The 21,810-nt window shown below is 35.7% G+C and overlaps 1 protein-coding gene across 3 annotated transcripts in view; it reads right to left on the reverse strand.

The window, feature by feature from the left end:
• The window catches only part of LOC150088195 (ankyrin repeat domain-containing protein 17-like), a 1,023,061-nt gene that overhangs the window by 869,000 nt on the left and 132,251 nt on the right, over positions 1-21,810 (reverse strand). For all 3 annotated transcript variants that reach the window (XM_090369376.1, XM_090369375.1, XM_090369377.1), the window contains exon 5: positions 1,270-1,414. In XM_090369376.1, coding sequence (XP_090225502.1) covers positions 1,270-1,414 — 145 coding nt within the window. The remainder of the gene's footprint in view (positions 1-1,269; positions 1,415-21,810) is intronic.

Raw genomic sequence — 21,810 nt, forward strand, 5'->3', positions numbered from 1 at the left:
AAAAAAATTATTAGCTTGCTACGAAGAAATTCTGCGTGAAAAAAAGAACGCGCTGTGTCGTCAGACGAATTTGTTAGATTTTATGAAGCCATCGACATCGAAATAACTTTTTAACGTAAGTCATTTGTTTTTTTAATACATATTTTGTATTAATATGTATAAAGAACTGCAATTTTATTAATATTTTTCTTCTAAACTAGTGTTTTTGTTAGTCCTTGGTCCCAATTAAGCAAAATTTATATGTATTTATATGCAAAGTTGCACCCCGACTTACGCGAATTCGACTTACGCGATTTTCGTCGGACCTGCCTATCGCGTAACTTCGGGGTATTACTGTACTGGAATTTTGTTAGCAGGGATAAGGAGGTGATTATCCCATTGTGTTAGGCAATGACAGGTCAAATCTTGAGTCTGGAGGCCATTTTAGAAAGACAAAGAGCTGCTGGAACAGGTAAACAGAGAAAGGCAACGAGACTGGTGAGAGTAAAAAAGGAATGCTCTTACCAAGAAAGGGCTTTGGTTCTACAAACTGCACATCTGGAGGCTAGGCACTTATGAGATGAACTGATTGAGGTGTTCGAATCAAGGTTTGAATGGCTTGAGCAAACAATGCTCATGGGAATCTTCCTCTTACTCAGACTATGCACATGAGAGGACAAATTCAAACTGAGTAAGAATGGTCGCAGAATAAAGTGTGGAAGTTTGCCTTCAGCCAACAGGTGAATGACTGTTGGAACAAACTGCCATTTGCTGTTGTGGAAGTGGATAGTTCAAATAAATTCAAGAACTAAAACTATTGGAGGGGATGAATAGATGAAATGGGAATTTTTTTTTTTTTTTTTTGCTAATGCTGTATAAGCTTTCTATCTTGCACCATTTTCCACTATCAATACTAAGACAATATACTAAATACATTACACACAGGCTGTGGGTTGCCCATTTCCCAAAGCAGTTAAATGATAAACAGGCTTGTAGAATTTCTAATTTTATAATCATCCTATTTTTATAATAGCCGATTAAACAGAATATCAAAATTATGTATCCAGATGATTAAGATTAAATAATTCAGCCTGCTGAAATACTTAAGATAGCAGGTTTTAATTTCTTATATTTTATTAATTTAAATTATTAGCATCATACAGAGACAATAAGAAACATAAGCATGACTCTCTAGTTACTTTTACCAAGTTCCATTTCTATAATTCCAAAAGATTAATACATCACTGCAAAAATGCTGAGCTGAAATTTCATATTAATAATCTTCTTTACCTTGTGTGGTCTGTGCATTTACTTCAGCTCCATGATCTATCAAAAGTTTTACTATATCACTGTGTCCTGCACTGGAAGCTTCCATTAACGGAGTTGTATCCTTCAGTCCACGATCCTCCACATTTGCTCGCATTGCAAGGAGAAGCTAAATAAAAAATTAAACATAATTAACAGGAAAGTCTACTGATTCTATGAAGGACTGAATATTATAACTTTCATTTCATTTTATGAAAATAAAGTTTTAAAAAAACTTATTCAATGGAATTAAGTCCAAACCAACAGGATGAAATGAGGCCACAAATCCCACTATACTACTACTACTACACACTCAACTTTAAAAAGCCACAACACATTTAATACAGATCTATTTTTTGCTAGCATACATCAAATAGTGTTCCAGAACCTTTCTTCCAAAATAGCAAATAACAATCATAATAAATTAATCAGAGGAACGTGAGGTAATAGACAAATTGTTTATGCCATTATGAAATGCAATAAACTTTGTAACAGTTTGGGGGCAAAAGGTATGCCCCCAAACTGTTACAAAAGTGGTCGCACTGCACCTGACAGATGGCCAATTTTCTTTATATCTGTAAAAAAAAAAAAAAAAAAAAAAATTTTTTTTTTTTTTTTTTTAAATTCTTCTTCTTCTTCTTGAAATATACCAGTACTTGACCTTTTAATAATGGTCAGCTTTAATATATATGAATGGAATGGAATTTTTTTACTTTTTAAATTAAAAATTAAATTTTAAAAATGCAGTAATTTTTATACAATATCTCTCTAAACATTAAAAAAGATTTCCTCCTAGTGATATTTATTCGAGCCAATGGGAAAGGAAGGTGGGGCAATTAAATCACTTATTTGAGCCTCCATAACGTTCACCAATCTCATGCATGTATTTCACTGTCTAATACATGACCACGTCCGACATCATTTGATGTTCCATTGCAATGTCAGCTGTTGAAGGGACCAATATAGTTTGTATATTTGTAAACAGTTTAGTATTTTGTAAATATTTTAGATGCAACAATATTTCACATGCAACAATATTGCTCATGCATTACATAGTATCTATGTAATGATATCTAATCATTTCCTGATTAGATATCGATCAGTGCGTTTCGACAGGTGTGTCTTATACAAGTTTTCATATGGGATGAAGCTTCCAAGATCCCTCAGCTAGCATTGGTGACTATCGACCGCACCACGAGAGACGTGTTCGATACTGACACTCCGTTCGCTTTTTATATTGGGTGGAGATTTTCGGCAGGTGTTACCTGTGGTAAAAAAGGGGAGGGAGGTGGCAAATATATGAAAGTTGTTTAAAGAACAGTTATTTATGGCCATGTTTAGAAACATAAACTGACAAACACGAGAGGCAAATTAGGAGGAGGTTTCAAGAGATGGCTGCTGGACATAGGCGAGAACAGGAACTAGGAATTGAGGATCACTCATGATCTGATTTGTGAAGACATGATACAGACTTCATATCTGTGCAGTCTCACTACAGAAGAGATTGGTAAATGGGCCAGCCTTGCTTCTAGGGACGAATACACGAGAAGACTCAATGATAAAGCGATCACAAATCTTCCTGGCAAGACCGTACAATGTCTTTCAATCGACAAGACACTCTGTCTAGGTAGAGAATCCAGTGACAGTGAAAATGTTTCTCTGCAATATCCTCCGGATTACATCAACAGTCTAACACCTTCTGGACTTCCACCTCATGATCTAGTTGAAAGAGGGCTGTTTGGTGATGGTCATGCAGAATCTATGCATATCAGACAGGTTGTGTAATGGAACCTGCTTGATCGTAAGGGGATACAACGAACCATTCTCCATTGTGAGATCCTCACAGAGGACAAGAAAGGAGATACTGTTCATATTCCTAGGATCACCTTAGACATGAGAAGGGACACGGACATGCCTTTTGTTCTGAAGAGACTCCAGTTTCTTGTTGGATTGTTCGTGGTCAATTCCAGAGACTTCATATTCAGTCAAAGAAACTATATGTAGCTCTTTCGAGATTCACTAGCAAAGCTGGTATACGCATACAATGGGCCGACAATGGACCTAAACATATAAAGAACATTGTATTCAAAGATGGATTATGAACTGAGATAAGATCTGTTTTGTAACAATAAAAACCCTCTCTTAGCTCTAAAGTTTTCTTCCTTAAATCCCATGATTCCGGCTTCCTTGAACTAAAGTGATGTATACAGAGTAAAAGACCTTGGCCTACAGCCGTGCAAAAGAAGCTAGTGCAGGGGTTGGCAAGAGAATCAAGCAGGGGGCAGAGCCCCCTAGTATTAATTTAAAAAATCTTTCAATTTTCATTAATTCAAATGAAAATTAAAAATAATAAAAACAAACATGAAAACATTATTCCTTCGATTTTCCACTTTATAAAACTGTCAAGGGCATGAAATTTCAAGACTGCAAAAATATTCAATATTTTTGTTTCATATATATATAAATATATATATATGAAACAAAATGTAGATATGAAAAAGACAAAAGAATATTAATATCCAAAAATTATCAATTATTAAGAAAATTACGGGCTGAATTTGCAAAGCCAATTTGGACGTGAAGGAACATAAAGTAAAATTATTAATACAAATGATTAAACAAAATAAAGCAAAATCAAATAAAATAAAGTGGCGGAGCTGTGTAGGCAAACTTAGTTATAGGTCGAATAAAGGGAAGGCAAAAATGTCTAAGGTCAGCAGAAGTAAATATTGATACACGGTTAGGTAATTCATCAGGAGACTACACCCTACCATGTATCATGAACTGCATTTCAATACTTGTTCATAATAGTAGAAGGATTGTGAAATGATATGAAAATTATAAGGTAAAAATAAAGATAAGACCGAAAAATATATATAGACATATAATTGTTTTCATAGTGGGAAAGAGGTATTTTGAAATATATGTAGAATTTTGAGTGAGTTTGAGAAAAAAAATATTTTACTGTCGGAATTTTGTGAAGATAAGAAGAATTAAAATAATTTAAGGATGGAATTTAAAATAAACGGCAACAAACAAATGGTATAGGGAGAGGTATTAAATTGCGGATGGGGTAGGGATAAAGGTATAATTAAATAAAGACAAAAATAGCAGTAGAATGAAAATAGTTGGAACATTCATATCGCCTTCTTATTGCACTAATAGCTCAACAAACGGAAAAAAAGGTAGAATATTTTTGTTGTTGTTGTTTGGATTTTAGGAGCATTAGCAACTAAGGCCATATTGCTCCAGGGATATGCAGTGGTCATTCCCTGACCTTTCCACATCCTCTGTATTTGGTGGTCACTGGCTCAAACCCCAGTCTAATCAAGAAGTGTGTGCTACGCACTGCTGCTCCTGCCCACTTGGCTACGGAGGAGCCAAGTTAGAATAAGAAAGTGGAAAAGTAAAGGCACGGCCTTATGTGAGCAGGGTTTAATCCCGTGGCTGCTGAATACATGGTGCATCTTGTATTTTGTCTTCTCTTGTGAACTCCTCTGACCGTTTGGTCATCCTGGAGTATAAAAAGAAAATTTATTTAATTAATTTATTTATTTATTTTATTTAAAAAAGAGTATAGAAAAAATTATTAAAACTTACTGAGCTTGCTGGAGTTGTAAAGCCCAACATTTTAGTAAGGGCTCTGGCTTTGCAGAAGTTTCTATAAATAGGAGATAAATACCAAATGCTTGTACTGCAGGGAAAAAACAGGCGAAAAATATGTATGTCGAATCAGGCCTAGAAATGAAACCGAAAGTATAATAAGAAAGGGAACGATGCCTGGTGTTTTCAAATAGTACGTAGCGAAAAGAAGACGGCGGGAAAACAAAGCGCACATATTTTGTAGAGTTGCTGGATGTATTTAAAGCAAAGCTACATACCGTATTTCCCCATGTATAAGACACACCTTAATTTTGCGGCCCAAAATTTGAAAAAAAATGTATTACATAAAGTTATAGAACTCAAGTTTTATTCATCATAAAATTCATACAACTCCTCATCACTGTCAAAACTCCCATCCATTAGCTTGTCCTCATCTGTGTCTGATGACGAATCACTGTCTTCATATACTGCCTCCTCCTCAGTTCCATCTATGGCATTTGAAATGCCACACTTCTTAAATGACTTGACAATGATCTCAATCTTGATATTATCCCAGGATCTTTTCACCCAGGTACAAACTTCTCCTATAGTTGGTTTCTTCACTCTTCCTGCTGGTGTCAAATTGTCCCCAGAAGACTTCATCCATTGGTTCCATTCGTCTCTCATGGCAGTTTTGAAGGGTTTGTTAATGCTGACATCAAGTGGTTGGAGCTGGGATGTCAAGCCTCCAGGTATGACAGCAAGTTTTGTTTTTGCTCTGCAGAAATCTTCTTTGTGTTTTTTTTGTTACGTGTGCCCTGAACTGATCAAGCACCAATAGGACAGGTTTGCGTAAGAGCCCACCTGGTCTCCTGCTCCAAACTTTCTCAAACCAGATCTTCATCCCATCCTGATCCATCCAACCCTTGTCATGAACGTGGACAATCACTCCTCGAGGAATGTCTTCTTTTGGCATTGTTTGGCATTTGAAAATCAGCATAGGAGGCAGCTTGATTCCGTTGGCACAACAAGCTAGAACAACTGTATAATGGCTCTTTTCATGTCCACTTGTCTTCACAGTTACAGTTTTCACCCCTTCTTATCAACAGTTCTGTTACTTGGGACATCAAATTGAAGGGGGACTTCGTCCATATTTGCAATCTGTCCCAACTCAAACTGATGTGTCTTCCAACATTGAATGACAAAATGATGAAATTCAAGGACCTTCTGCTCATAGGTTTCAGGCAAGGCTGGTGCATGTACGCATGCTTAGTCCATTCCGTTTCATGAACCTGAAGCACCAATTGTGTCCTCCTTTGAAATCAGTAACTTTTCATCAGCAATTCTTCTTGCCTCATGCTGAACCATCTTTGTGGAACCAGGAATTCCAATTGCCCTTTGATCTTCAATCCATATCTTCAATTCCCTCTCTAAATCAAGCCATTTTGCTGACTTGCCTCTCATGGCCTTCTTCTGCCGTGGCATTTTCAGTAGGGTTTCTTCTTCCCGTAGCCAGGCTCAGATTGTTTTCTCAGTTGGAGGAGGACCAAACTTACGTTCAGCAGCACGATTTCCATGCACTTTTGCAAACTGGATCACTTTTAACTTGAATTCAGCACTGTACGAAAATATTTTCCGAGCCATTTTGGGGCAGAACGTGGCAACGTAACCTAATATACCGGTAACAAGTACAAAACAATGAGCACATTGCTTGTACTGCAACAAGCAATGTGCAACAAGCGCAAAAAAGCGGGAAATGCAAGTAAAAAAAATCTACAACCACAGTGGAAGCCAGACGTGTTCAAAGCCACTAAGTGAATTTTCTTATTTATTGATTTGAAATTATTGTTTTTCTAAAACTTTTGATTTAAATTTAGTAGTATAGCATTATTTAGTGATTAATCTGCTGTATTTATTCTTTACTCGGCCTTGTAATTGCATAAAAGTATCGGTAAGGGTATCAAATCCACGTGTTACAAGTTGCAGCTCCGCTGAACGAGAAGTTTTTTAGCCATATTTAGCCGCTTTATTGACCAATTGTTATATCAAATTATTTTCTATAAGTAGCTTATAGACTTAGTCAGAATCCTTAGTTTATTCTGAATTGAGACAGCGAGATTTGGAAGTTAATTAATACTTAAGTGTCCATAGATTTACCCTTCGTAACTTGCCACCATTATTATAAGATACAACATTATATCCCGAAATAGATAGCGTAAGCTTAGTATAATATAGAATATAATATAATATTGTCAATCAATCAGTAAAATCTATTAATCTTGTTAAACTTCATTGTCAATTAAATTGTACTTTTTAACTAAATACATATAATGACTTAGATTACAAACGTAACATAATTAATTAATACATAACTTATGGAAGTTATATAAACAGAACTTGTAGATAATACTCGATACAGAAAAATATATATAGCGTTATAACTATGTTGAGATACAAGTTTAGAGTTATAATTTTGTACTGAAACTGAAATTTTATTGAAATTAAATCAAAATCATGACTCAGACCAGAGCAGCAAAGGCTCAAGCTAATGGGGGTGCTGTGGCTCAGGGAAGAACTGAGGGGGGGGCAGTTGCCTTCTGAATCACAGCCTTTTAAAATGTACTGCTTGCATGGTGTTGTGGAGCAATTGGGTACGGGACATGATATTGCCATAATTAATACATAACTTATGGAAGTTATATAAACAGAACTTGTAGATAATACTCGATACAGAAAAATATATATAGCGTTATAACTATGTTGAGATACAAGTTTAGAGTTATAATTTTGTACTGAAACTGAAATTTTCAGTACAAAATTTCAGTTTCAGTACAGACCAGTTTTCAGACCAGTTTTGGGGGATGTCTTTGTCTGTGCATGATGTAAGTAGTGTAACGAAATCAGGCGACAACTCAGCATTGTTATGGGCCTATATTAAAGCTTGAAGGACAGGGTGGATGTCCTCGAACGATCTAAATTGAGGGCCCATCAAGCTTTCAGCTGCCCAAATCAACGACAGCTTGCACCTGGTCATCACGTAACACAGTGGCAACCCCCAAGGCAGAATACGCTGGTCCCACAGGAACTACTAGTTGTTGGTGACTATTGTCAGGGAAACGGGGAACATGCTTTGTAAAAAGGATAGGTGGAACAGGACCAGGGTATGTCTGCCAGGGACAAAGGTTGATGATGTTGTAGAGCAGATATCATCTTTTAAGGGCACAAAAGGTGATATAGTTGTACACGTTGGCACTAATGATATTAAGAGTAGGAGACCGGCAGAATTACTTAACAAGTACAGGTCACTGTTTAAACAAAGCCGTGAATTAGGGTTGAATTTGAAAGTGTCTGCAATTCTGCCCAGTTACGATAGGAGGGAGTATATGATGAGAGCCTTGTAGATCAATTTGGCCCTGGAAAGATTGTGCAAGGCTCAAGGGGTAGAATTGTTTTCAGCCTGGTCTGTACTTGTTAACAGGAAAGACTGCTTCTACAGGGATGGGATACACTTAAATAGAAAGGGTGCAAGAATATTTCCTGATGCTATCGAGGCAGTGTTAGGTGGGTCGGAAAACTGCTAGCTTGGGTGGGGATACAAGGACTAATAGATTAACAGAAGCCACTGGCAGAGGTGAAAGTGATTCTTGCACTGCTTCTATTGGGATGCGCAGAAGCCTGGAAAACAAGATGCAGGATATTTCAGAGACTGCTGGGAGTCATTGCGGTACAAGTAAACACATGGGTTGTGTTAGGGTAGCTAAGAATAGGAACACGCATGCATACTTGCGTGTACACTAATGCTATGAGTTTGGTAAATAAATTTGATGAATTTGAGGTATTGCTCAAAGCATCAAAAGCTGATATTGTTGGGATATCAGAAACGTGGTGTCACACAGATATAATGAATGCAGAACTGGAATTTGGGGAGTACAACGTCTACAGAAAGGATAGACAGGATAGGAAGGTAGGAGGGGTTATGCTATTAGTTAAGAAACACACAAAATACAAGGAAGTGAAGTCAGTCGACATCGCTGGACAGTGCAGTGTACAGTCAGTTTGGTGTGACATAAGCATTGGGAGATCAAAATTGAGAGTAGGAGTGTGCTATAGGCCTAATGACTCTGATGAGTATAATTAGAAACTGTACAGGGAAATAGAGTCGGCCAGTAAATCAGAGAGTCTTATAATGGGGGGTTTTAATTTCCCAGATATTGACTGGAATTTGTGGATTGGCCACTCACACACTAACAAGGCTTTTGTGGATTTATTGGATGATTGTTTTCTACATCAGCATGTTCGGGAGGCAACTAGAGGGAGTATCAGTATTGATTATCAGTAGTGATTCTTCATGCATTAAGAATCTGCAGATAAAGAAACCACTAGGTGGCAGTGATCGTGATCACATTGTGCTGAAGTGGGATTTACTCAAAGAGGTAAGTACCATCAGGGGTAAAGGGAAGGGTTATTGCTTTCGTAAAGGCGACTACGATGGTTGCCTTTATCAGTTGGTCCCACTGTTCGTGTTACCAAGAGCAAATTCAAAATGGGAAGCATTCAAAGAACTTATCTTGTAAGCTAATAGGCTTTACATACAAACTAAGAAATATTGTTCAAGGTTTATGCCTAAATGGATGTCAGATGAAATAATGAGACATATGGCACAGAAGAAAAATGCATGGGATACATGTAAATTAACACGTGACAGAGAAGCCTATGATAGATATAAGTTGATCTGTAAGCAAGTTACAAAGGAGGTTAGGCAGGCAAAGGCAGATTACAAGAAAGCTTTGGCAAGGGATGCAAAGAAAAACAGCAAAGAGTTCTTTACTTACGTAAACTCTAGAAGGAAGGGGTGAATCAGATTGGTCCACTTGATATCGATGGGTCAACTGTTGATGATTATGCTCAGGTAGCTAACAAACTAAATGAATATTTTGCATCGACATTCACACATGAGGAGTTATTCAGCGAGGGGAATGCCAGAGGTGTATTCAACTCTGGCAGTAAGCGAGATAATCTTGTAATAACAGAGTAAAGTGGAGGAGAAATTGTTGAAGATAAACACAAGAAAGGAGTGGATGGGATCTATCCAGTTATATTAAAGGAGGCAGCAAAGGAAGTAAAGCAAACCCTTAGCCATAATTATGAGAGTTTCCTTGGACTCAGGGGAGGTACCCATAGACTGGAGATGTGCAAATGTGACCCAATTCACAAAGGAGGATCAAAGGCTGACACAAGTAATTATAGACCTGTGAGTTTAACTTCTGTTCATGGAAAATTAATGGAGGCACTGGTTAAAGAAGCACTACAGGATCATCTAGACAAGACTTCAGTTATAGCTCGGACACAGCATGGTTTTGTTAAGTGGAAGTCTTGCCTGACCAATTTGATTGGATACTATGATGCAGTCACAAAAGAACTGGATGCAGGGAATAACTTTGATATTATATACTTGGATCTTAGAAAGGCTTTTGATACTTGCACATGGAAGACTTCTGCACAAATTGGAGCAGTGTGGCATTGGAGGCAAATTGCTCCTATGGATAAAGGGGTGGTTGAGGGGGAGAAGAAGAGAGTGGTAATCAATGGACACTGCTCATCGTGGACTAATGTTATTAGTGGATTCCCTCAGGGTTCGGTGTTGGGTCCATTATTGTTTTCTGTATTTATAAATAATATTGATGATGGTATATCAAGCTTAATGTCCAAGTTTCCAGACGATACAAGAGTTGGCAGGGTTGTTAAGGACACTACTGACACTATGCTGCTGCAACAGGATCTGGAAAGGTTGAGCAGATGGGTTGAGAGGTGGCAAATGAAGTTTAACATTGACAAATGTAAAGTACTACATATGGGAAACAGCAACCCCAGAGCAACGTATCAACTCTATGGTACTACACTGACACTGGTAGAGAATGAAAAGTACCTGGGGGTAATTGTGCAGGCAGATATGAAGTTCTCTGAACAGTGCAGACGGTCTGCAAGAGTGGATCATAGTGTGTCTTGTCAATGATATACAGGAATTTTTCTAGCAGGGATAAGGAGGTGATTATTCCCTTGTATAAGGTAGTGGTCAGGCCACACCTTCAGTACTGTATACAGATCTGGAGGCCTCATTTCAGGAAGGATGTAGAGCTGCTGGAACGAGTACAGAGAAGGGCAACAAGATTAGTGAATTGAACAAAGGGTTGATCTTACGAAGAAAGGCTTAAATTTTGCAAATTGCAGTGTCTGGAGACTAGGCACCAGCGAGGTGATCTGATAGAGGTGTATAAAGCCTTGAATGGTTTGAGCATGCTCAATGCTGATGGGATTCTTCCTCTTGCTCAGAATAATCACCTGAGAGGGCATATATTCAAATTGAGGAAAGACAGATGTAGGATAGATGTGCGGAAATTTGCCTTTAGCCAGCGGGTAGTTGGTTGGTGGAACAGACTTCCATCCCTTGTTGTGCAAGTTGATAGCCTAAATAAATTTAAGGCTCAACTGGACAGGTATTTCGAACGAATGGCGGGGTGAAGTGGAAGTTTTTTTGGCTGTTGCTGCATAAGCTTTCTTTCTTGCATTATATGCCTTTTCCAATGCTAATGCTAATAAGATGAACCGAGTTATCAGACCCCAAATTTTTCAGAAAAGGGTGCGTCTTATACATGGGGAAATACGGTAAGTGACTTAGCTAGTGGATAAAGCAATTTATAGCAGCATGACGGACTTGATAGTAAGCTGAGAAGAAGTGGAAATAGATATGAAAATAGTGACCTCTGTAATCTAATTTTGAATAAGTAAGAGCGAAGAGATACAAATGAGTAGCTTTAGAAAAGAGAGATTATATCTATAACATAGAAATGTGTATTTTTGAATAAAAGGGCAAATAAAAAGTATTGAACATAGCCATAATAAAATGAATAGAAAGTAGATCAAGTGATGTGATGTGATGTGGCATCTATATACTTAGCAAAAAGGGCGTTGTATAATCCTAGTATATAAATCAAAATAATACCAATTAGGGGTGGGGAGGATATAGCTTACACAATTTTTTCTATAATATCCAGGAAATGAGTAATTATATATGTAAGAATAAAAAGCAACATAAAATCCTGCAATGGAGAGGCCAGATTAAGACTTAAGAGTTATAACCTGTAGTCCGAAATGTAGTGAAACAAAACCAAAGTAATATTACTAATCATTTCTGTAAAAATAAATAAGTAAATCTGCTGTTGATAGAGTAGCATAAATCCTAAGGTAGTTTTAGATGTGCATTCAAAGATGAAAGGGTGTAATAAGAATCCACACCAGGTTTTTGATGAGGAAATATAATATAAATCCAGTAAAGAAAGAATATGAAATAAATCTAAAGATGTATATAATTAGATAACTGTAGACCCAACTGTGGGGTAATTAGGTATCAAATCCTAAGAAGACTATAAAATAAAAAATACTTTGTAATATAAATAAAGAGTCATGGAGTTGAAGAATCCAAAAACGAACAAGTACTGCATAAAATTTCAGTAGTAAGGAAAATAGTATAAATCTAGAGCAGATAAATCCAAACGGTATTCAAAGATGGAATTGAATAGTATCAAAACTTTTTTGATACCTTAAAGCAGCTATAATACTTGCGACACTCACTTCAACAATAACGTAAAAACCCAATTTAAGCTATATTTGTGTATATGACACAAATACAATAAGATAGAGTTTAATACCCGTTTATAATGAATTGCAGTAACAGAAAAGCCCAGTAACCCGGAAAGTGCAAATTGTTTTTATTGCTGTTGTTGTTATTTGGTTTTAGGAGCATTAGCAACCAAGGCCATATTGCTCCGGGGATATGCAGTGGTCATTTCCTGACCTTTCCGCATCCTCCGTATTTGGTGTTCATGGGCTCGAACCCCGGTCTAATCAAGAAGAATGTGCTATGCACTGCTGTTCCTGCCCACCTAGCTATGGAGGTGCCTGTTTTTATTGTTTTATGGCAGTAACCTCAAGAAATGTGCTTTAATGTGAGCTTGTGCAGTGTGATAATAGTGAGGTTTCGCCTTAACCCTGTGAAGTTCTTTACAGCAAATTTCATTTTGCCAGTTACATGGTGCTGGCTAAGAAAATAATTACAGTGGTAGTACTAAATCTACCAAGAAAAGGAAAGCAATCGATTTGGATCAGAAAATTAAACTAATAAGAATGTATGAAAATGGTATCGTGCTGAATTCAGATTTGTCAATAATAATATAGTATTATTATTGACACTAATAATACAATATGTTATTAGTCATTCCCGAGTGACTTAAAACTCTACGAAGTAAGTTACTTCTTACGTTACTATTACGTATGTCGAGGACTTCTGTATTTTTGGATTAACCAGGAAATCAATTATCCGGGATTTGTTTTTTACCATCTGTCCTGGAAAATTGAGAGTTTACTGTATCAGTAATTTCATAAAGGATTGTTAAAACATATATGAAATGAACACATGAAAGAAGATACTTAAAAAGTAGAAAATTAGTGAGTAAAGAAACAAAGTAATCATTCTGATGAAAAAAAAATTCCATGTATAATAACCATAAGTTATTACTTGGTGAGTAATAACCATACATGATTCCCATGTAGGAAATCATGTATGGTTATTACTCACCAAGTAATTCTGCAACTGTACAATATGAAAAGAACTGACCAATTCATGGTAGATTATAACTGAATTTATTTTTGATCAAATGGGAAACTATATTGAAGCAGTATCTTATAAAATAGATAGGGATGTCATTGTTGATTAACTTATTGTAAAGACATTTAACAGCTTTGGTGAACAGTAAATGGTTACTGCATATGTTAGCTAGTCTAATAGTTTGAGTACATATTACATTTTTGTGTACAGTCTGTCCTCGTATAGCACAATAGTTGTGTTCCTAGAAACCCTCGTGCAATGCAAAATCGTGCAATATAAATAACAGGCCCTATGGGAAAAATAGGGTTAGGTGCCGACCACCCAAGATTGAACACATTTGTAACCAAAACATTACCAAACACAATAAATAATCATAATAAAATACATATGTATTTTATTACGACTATTACATAATAAAATATTGCTAATGCTTTTGCTTTTATCGTAAGCAAACTTGCTTTTTGTTTGATTTTCTATCCAAACAGATGACAGCCATTCCATCTCTTCCAATTTTTTGTGTCTTGATCTAATGGATTTTAATTACACTTTGAGTTGTTCCTGCTATGAAAGTTGCTTTTATTTTCTCTGCACTCTTTCTAATTCTAGGAGTTGCCTCATTTAGGCCTGTAGCACGTGCAATATCACATGGTCTTTCATTTTGCTAAAAGTGTATCACAATTTCATATTTTTTCTCTATCAACAGAGGCAGACTGGCCATAAACCTTATTGCGGAAACCCTGGTGGGCCAGAGGCCGGTGTGATTTTGGATAAACCATAGTATGAGGCCACTACAAATTTTCCTGGGTAAGAATTTTTGACCCAGTCCACCTCTGTTTATCGATATTGCTTTTCTTTTTCTCTCTGAATCTGTAGTGTCTTCACCAGGATGCTTCCTTTTCACACCTTTTAAGTATTTTACTCATTTTTAGGGAATAAAGCACAATTACAAAATGAGGAGGCACGCTTGATACACATAAACAAAATTGTGCACGTGTAGCAACTGAATAAACAACACCGTAAAGGCAGAGACACTATTAACACCTCACTAGCTCACATTTTACTAAAGCACGTTTCTGGAGGTCACTACCATAAAACAATTTCCAGTTGCGTTTCTGCTAATGGAATCTGTTATAAACTGGTAGTAAACTCGATCTAATGGCATTTGCAATAATATCGATAGCTGGAATTGTGTGGGTTTTTACCTTATTATGGTGAAATATGTTTCCCCTTCACTGATATAAAAAAACAAATACATTTTCAGAATCCTCTCTTCATTCCTATCATGTCGTGTTCATTTGCGGTGATTCCACGTTCGACTGCCATTTCTCGTAAATACAAAGGTGAATCGTGCATAAGCGAATTCGGTTCGTGTTATATACGATATCGTTTCCTTATTTGTAAATCATGTATAATCGAATTCGTGTAGTGTAAACATGTGTTATACGAAGACTGACTGACTATTTTGTTGGAAACAGAGTGCCAATTAGTAAGGTAGATGACATCGAAGTTGAATTTATTTCTTTTATCATATATGTCAATATTATATGGAAGGGAAGCATTGCTAAGAGTAATATAGAGGTCAAGGAAGTTGGCTTTATTCAGTTTAAGTTCATTGGAGTAAATTGCTTTTGCTAATAGTTCAAAGTTTGAATTTAAAATTAGGATGTCATCTACATATCTGAATGCTAAAAAGTTATGATTAGGGTTGTTGTGGTGTATACTTCTTCATAATAGTGTAAAAATAGGTTGGATACTAAACTGGAAATTTGGGAACCCATGGGCACACCAATGTTTTGTCTATTAGTCAGTTTGCCATCGAAGATATAGTTAACAGAGATTGACATAATTGTTCCATGTATTATCACTTATATTCAGTTTATCTTTGTATCTGTGATAAAGTTGTTTAAGCATAAATACCAGATGGTAATGTGGGATTGAGATGAAGAGGTTGTTGAAATCAAAAGTTTCTATGCTGTTTACGGTGATATCAGATTTGAAGGTGTTGATGACAGCTTGGTTATTGTTAATGATCCAAGTAGATGTAAGATTGTTGAAAATAGTATTGAGTAATTTGAAAAATTGTTTACCTGGGAGGTAGCAGCCACTATTTTTGGAACTAGTAATGAATCTGAAGCCTACAGGTTGTTTATGGAATTTTGCAACCATATACAGAAAGGGTAAGGTCGAGTTCTGTAGTTTAGTACAGGAACTCCCCGACTTACGTAAGGGTTGCATTCCGCGGAACACTAGGTAAGTCGGGGAATTTCCCCATGCATGTGCATAGGGTAATTCGCAACTGTGCTCACTGCATTGATTGAATCAAAAAAGAAATGTTTAACGAACATGTAAATAGAATTATTTATTGTATTTATTCAATTTTTTTATCTCATGCACAGGAAAAATTACAAAAGCGTGCAATTTAAAAAAATTTCAAAATTATAAAATTACAGAAAAATGTCAGAAATTACAGAAAAATTACAGAAAAATGTTTTACCTCTCGAGCATTGTTGCCAGAATCGATGTCTTCAGCTGATAAGTACGCTACTGTGGAGATTTAGAAACCGTTCGACCTTATGAAAGAACGTATTAATTGATGACTGGACGGTGACTTTTTTCTTTTCATCGTAGATTTCTTTGTAGCAAGCAAGCATATCATTCGCCCCTCTGTTAACTTTTAAGAATCATTCGCTGTCAGGATCCTTCTTCTCAAACCTCGCATTGCCGAAGCGTCTCAGCTTTTCATTTCATTCGTCTTGAGCTTCGTCAGCATTTTCTTCTTTCACTATCGCTACATCCAAGTCAATAAGTTCTTCGTTAGATAATTCCTTCTCTTTTTCCTCTAACTCCTCCACGTTTTTGGCATCAACCTCCAATTGAAGTAGCGCTGCAACCTTTACAAAAAAGTCTCTTAACGTAAGATTTTTCTCACCGACTACTGCAGACAATGCCTGAGCAAATGATGTGCAAAAATAGTATGCTTTTAAATTCGAAATAACACCCTCATCCATAGGTTGGATGAGTGAAGTTGTGTTTAGCGGTAGAAATATGACTCTCACGTTCGAATTGAAATCAATCTAGATGCATAGGATGTCCAGGAGCATTATCTAATAGAAGCAAAATCTTGAAAGGAACGTCATTGCCTTTACAATATTTTTCAACCTCCGGAATGAAGCAGCATTCAAACTAACCTTCAAAGAGAGATAATGTTGTCCATGCACTCTGTTTTGATCAGAAACGGACGGGTAGGGTGGCTTTATTGATGCCATTAAATGCACGAGGATTTCCAGAATGGTACACAAGCAGTGGTTTCAATCTGTAATCTCCCTCTGCATTGGCCTGAAGCAAGAGCGTGGCCATATCTTTTTGAAACCTGACATTGTATTTTCCTCTTTGGCAATGTATGTTCGATCCGGCATTTTTTTCCAATACAGAGCAATCTTGTCAACGTTACAAATTTGGTGCGTTGAATATAATTTTTGTCAATAATTTTTTCCAACACATCACAAAATTTCTCTGCAGCTGCAGAATCGGCACTGGCAGCTTCACCGCATACTTTAACGTTGTGGAAACCAGCGCGATGCTTGAACCTATTAAACCTACCGTTGCTTGCCACGAACTTCACTTGGGGTTCACCATACTGATCATTATATCTTTATAAGTACTTGTTGCTTTTGCTGGAATGGTCATTAGAATCAGGGGCACTCACTTCTGAATCTGATTTTCCATCCAGGTTATTACCAGCTGTTCCATCTCCGATATAGCACCTGAAAGGTGTTTTGCGATCACTGTTGATCTTAACTGCATTGATCCTTTGATATGTTCCTTTATACGCACACTGTCCTTTAAAATAGTATTCACTGTTAAAGCAGTGAGACCTAATTTCCTTGTAATAGATGACAAACTTTGTCCTACTTCGTACTTCTTAATCATTTTCATCTTCATTTCTAAATCAATTTTGTTTCGTTTCCTGGCACTACCACCAATTGCACTTTTTTCATTGGTCACTTTAACTTCATCATTGCAATACAGAAGTAGGAATGAAGGGAAGTTTCTGAAAATTTGTATTTTATATGATTGAAGATTTCAGTGAAGGGGAACACATTTAACCATAATAGCATAAAAACCCACACAGTGCAGTTACCGGTATTATTACAAATGCAATAAGATAGAGTTTACTACCCGTTTATAATTAGATGCACAAACAGAAAAGCCCAATATACCGGAAAGTGCAAATTGTTTTTTGGACGTGACCTCCAGAAACATGCTTTAGAAAAATATCACAAAGGAGTTCAAAATTTATTTTTATAATGGAAGCATATGATAACAATGGAAGGGTAGTGCAATTTCCATGATAAATATGACCTTTTAGAGAGATAAATAGCTTAGTAATAAAGCAAAATTTAACTTCCAAGGCCTTGGAACGAATTACAAAAAAAAAAAAAAAAAAAAAACACACATGTTACTGGGTTCACATTACGATATTTTCACGATACCTCCATTTATTCCTATGGGATGCAAAATAAGTTTCCACAATTTTTTTTAAGTTTGCACGGGCAAAGAAAAATTTACGTAGAGTCGAATTTCCATAAATCGAGTATTACTTAAGTCGGGGAGTTCCTGTATGTAGTTTTTATGTAAAGCTATTAGCTTTTCAATTGTGGAAGCAGGACTTAGATAGCAGGGAGTAAAAGTGGAACTGTTTTCTATTTCATTTTTAAGTTGATTTTAGTAATATTTCTTGCAAAAGAGGACAAAGTTGTTAGAAACTTTATCTACTAGGATTATGATAAAATTGTCTTGTACTTCTTTGATGTTTCTTAAGATTGCAGTATGGTTGTTATTTGGTTTTTAGGAGCATCAGCAACTAAGGCCATATTGCTCTGGGGATATGTGGTGGTCATTCCCTGACCTTTCCGCATCCTCCGTATTTGGTGGTGATGGGCTCAAACCCAGGTCTAATCAAGAAGCGTGTGCTACGCACTGCTGCTCCTGCCCACCTGGCTACGGAGGTGCGGTGCCTTGCAGTATGGTGTGTAGCAGTTATTATACAGCTTGTGGGCATTTGAGACAGCTTTTACAATGGCATGATAGGTGATCCAGTTATGGAATGCTTTGTGTGGAATGGTGAATTTGGTAACAAGCAAGTCTGTCAGCAAAATGTATTAATATTAGATATATAAATATCAATATATTAACATCAGACCTATAAATAAGACTAACCTGAATAGCATCAACAGAGAATTATATCTAATATTAATTACTCTTAGCAATGCTTTCCCCCCATATAATATTGATATATAGGATAAAAGAAATAAATTCAACTTCGATGTTAACCAACTTACTAATTGACACTCTAATATCACCTTTGAATACCTATCTTTGGATTTATCTGCTCTAGATTTATACTATTTTAATTTACTATTGTGCATATTCATAACTACTGAAATTTTATACAGCACTTGTTCATTTTTGGAATCTTCAACTCCATGACTCTTTATTTATTAAAAAATATTTTGTAAAAATATTACAAAATATTTTTTATTTTCTAGTCTCCTTAGGATTTGATGCCTAATTACCTCACCATTGGGTCTACAGTCATCTAATTATATGCATCTTCGGATTTATTTCCTAATCTTTCATCACTGGATTTAAATTATATTTCCTCATCAAAAACCTCCCATGGATTCTAATTACACCCTTTCACCTCTGGATGCACATCTGAAACTACCTTAGGATTTATGCTACTCTATCAACAATAGATTTACTTATTTATTTTTACAGAAATCATTAGTGATATATTACTTCGGTTTTGTTTCACTACATTTTGGACTACAGGTTATAATTCTTAAGTCTTAATCTGGCCTCTCCATCGCAGGATTTTATGTTGCTTTTTATGCTTACATATATAATTACGTATTTCCTGGATATTATAAAAAAAATGTTATGTGTAAGCTATATCCCTCCATCACCCCTAATTGGTATTATTTCGACACTAGGATTATACACGTCCTTTTTTGCTAAGTATATAGGACACATCACATCACATCACATCACTTGATCTACTTTCTATTCATTTTATTATTGCTATGTTCAATACTTTCTATTTGTCCTTTTATTCAAAAATACACATTTCTTTGTGATAGATATAATCTCTCTTTTCTAATGCTACTCATCTGTATCTCTTCACTCTTATTCAAAATTAGACTATAGAGGTCACTATTTTCATATCTATTTCCATTTCTTCACAGCTTACTATCAAGTCCATCATACTGCTATAAATTGCTTTATCCAGTAGTTAAATCACTTATGTAGCTTTGCTTTAGATACATCCAGCATCTCTACGAAATATGTGCGCTTTATTTTCCCTACATACTACTTGACAACACCAGGTATTGTTCCCTTCCTTATTATACTTTTGGTTTCGTTTCTAGGCCTGATTCGACATACATATTTTTCGCCTGTTTTTTTTTTTTTTTTTCCCTGCAGTACAAGCATTTGGTATTTATCACCTATTTATAGAAACTTCTGCAAAGCCAGAGCCCTTACTAAAAGGTTGGGCTTTACAACTCCAGCAAGCTCAGTAAGTTTTAATAACTTTTTTCTATACTTTTTAAATAAAATTAATTAATTAATTAAATAAATTTTCTGTTTATACTCCAGGACGACCAAATGGTCAGAGGAGTTCACAAGATAGACAGAACACAAGAAACACTATATTCAGCAGTCACGGGATTCCTTCTTCTACCTTTCTTTCCGCTCATTAGAGCTATTAGTACAATACGAACGTTCCAACTATCCTCAATCTATTGCTATTTTCGTGTTTATTTAATTACACCTTTATCCCTACCCCATCCTAAATTTAATACCTCTCCCTATACCATATGCTTGTTACTATTTATTTTAAATTCCAACTATAAATTATTTTAATTTTTCTTATCTTCACAAAATTCTGACACTAAAATATTTTTTTCTCGAATTCACTCAAAATTCTACATATATTTCAAAATAACTTTTTCCCACTCTGAAAACACTTCATTATATGTATATTTTTTAGCCTTATCCTTACCTTATAATTTTCGTAACAGTGATACTGCGTAGGGACTACCTTGTCTATACTGTAAAAGAATGTGCTAATCTTTTATTTTTGCTTTTTGGCTTTATTTCACATTTCTTCTATTATGGACAAGTATAGAAATGCAGTTCCTGATACATGGATGGGTGTAGTCCCCTAATGAATTACCTAACCGTGTATCAATATGTACTTCTGCAGACATTAGACTTTGCATTTTTGCCTTCCCTCTATTTTTGACCTATAACTATATTTGCCCACCTATATCTGATGATAATCATTTGTATTAATAATTTTACTTTACAGTTCTTTCACCTCCAAATTGGCTTTGAAAATTCAGCCCATAATTTTCTTATTTCATCATAACTTTTAGGATATTAACATTCTTTTGCCTTTTTCATATCTACATTACTTCTTTTTCTACTAGTCCCTGACACTTTGTGTAATTCTCGCCTCCATCTATACAAACATTTTTCAGATTTATTTACACTTACATGCATATACTTTTTTTGCATCATTTACTGCTGCTTTGAGCAGTTTGGTGCATTTGTCATATCCTTGTTTATTAATTTTTGTTTTTATTGTTATTTTTCCAACAACTGTTACTTTACTTTAACTAACATTTAATGTATATATATATATATATATATATATATATTTTTTTTTTAAATTAAATAAAATAAAACATAAGCCAGTAGTATGGCAAAAACTGTAGAGCAAAAATTAACATAAAAATAACCAAATAAACAAACGAACGATAAAGAAGAATAAAAGTTAGACATAAATAATAGCCCAGAACCCGCTATATAATTTCGAACTTTAAATCCAATTAACATGACGTATATAAAATTTAGAATAATGCCAATTACATGTTAATTTAGCTGTACCCACCGAGAGGTACCAGTTCCAAAAGACGTGAAATATCACCAAAAAATGGATTGAAGGAACTACTGAAAGATAACAAATTCAGAATAAATTAAAATAAAATAGACTGACCATTTGCCCCATATCGACAGAGGACCACAAGGCCAATAATGGTCATGGAATCGCTGCATTTCAATCGCTATACAAATCATCGCAATGGTGAAAAGATCGAAGTACCAAATCACCCTTCCTCCCCCGATCGATCCTCCAATGCAGAGGATTTGCACAGCGGTGGTCCTTATGCAGCGAAAAATAAATTATAGAACAGACAGCACTCTAAAGCAGAGCC

Source organism: Mastigoproctus giganteus, chromosome 3, assembly GCF_048544385.1.
Source record: "Mastigoproctus giganteus isolate SK-2022 chromosome 3, ASM4854438v1, whole genome shotgun sequence".
NCBI lineage: Eukaryota > Metazoa > Arthropoda > Arachnida > Uropygi > Thelyphonidae > Mastigoproctus > Mastigoproctus giganteus.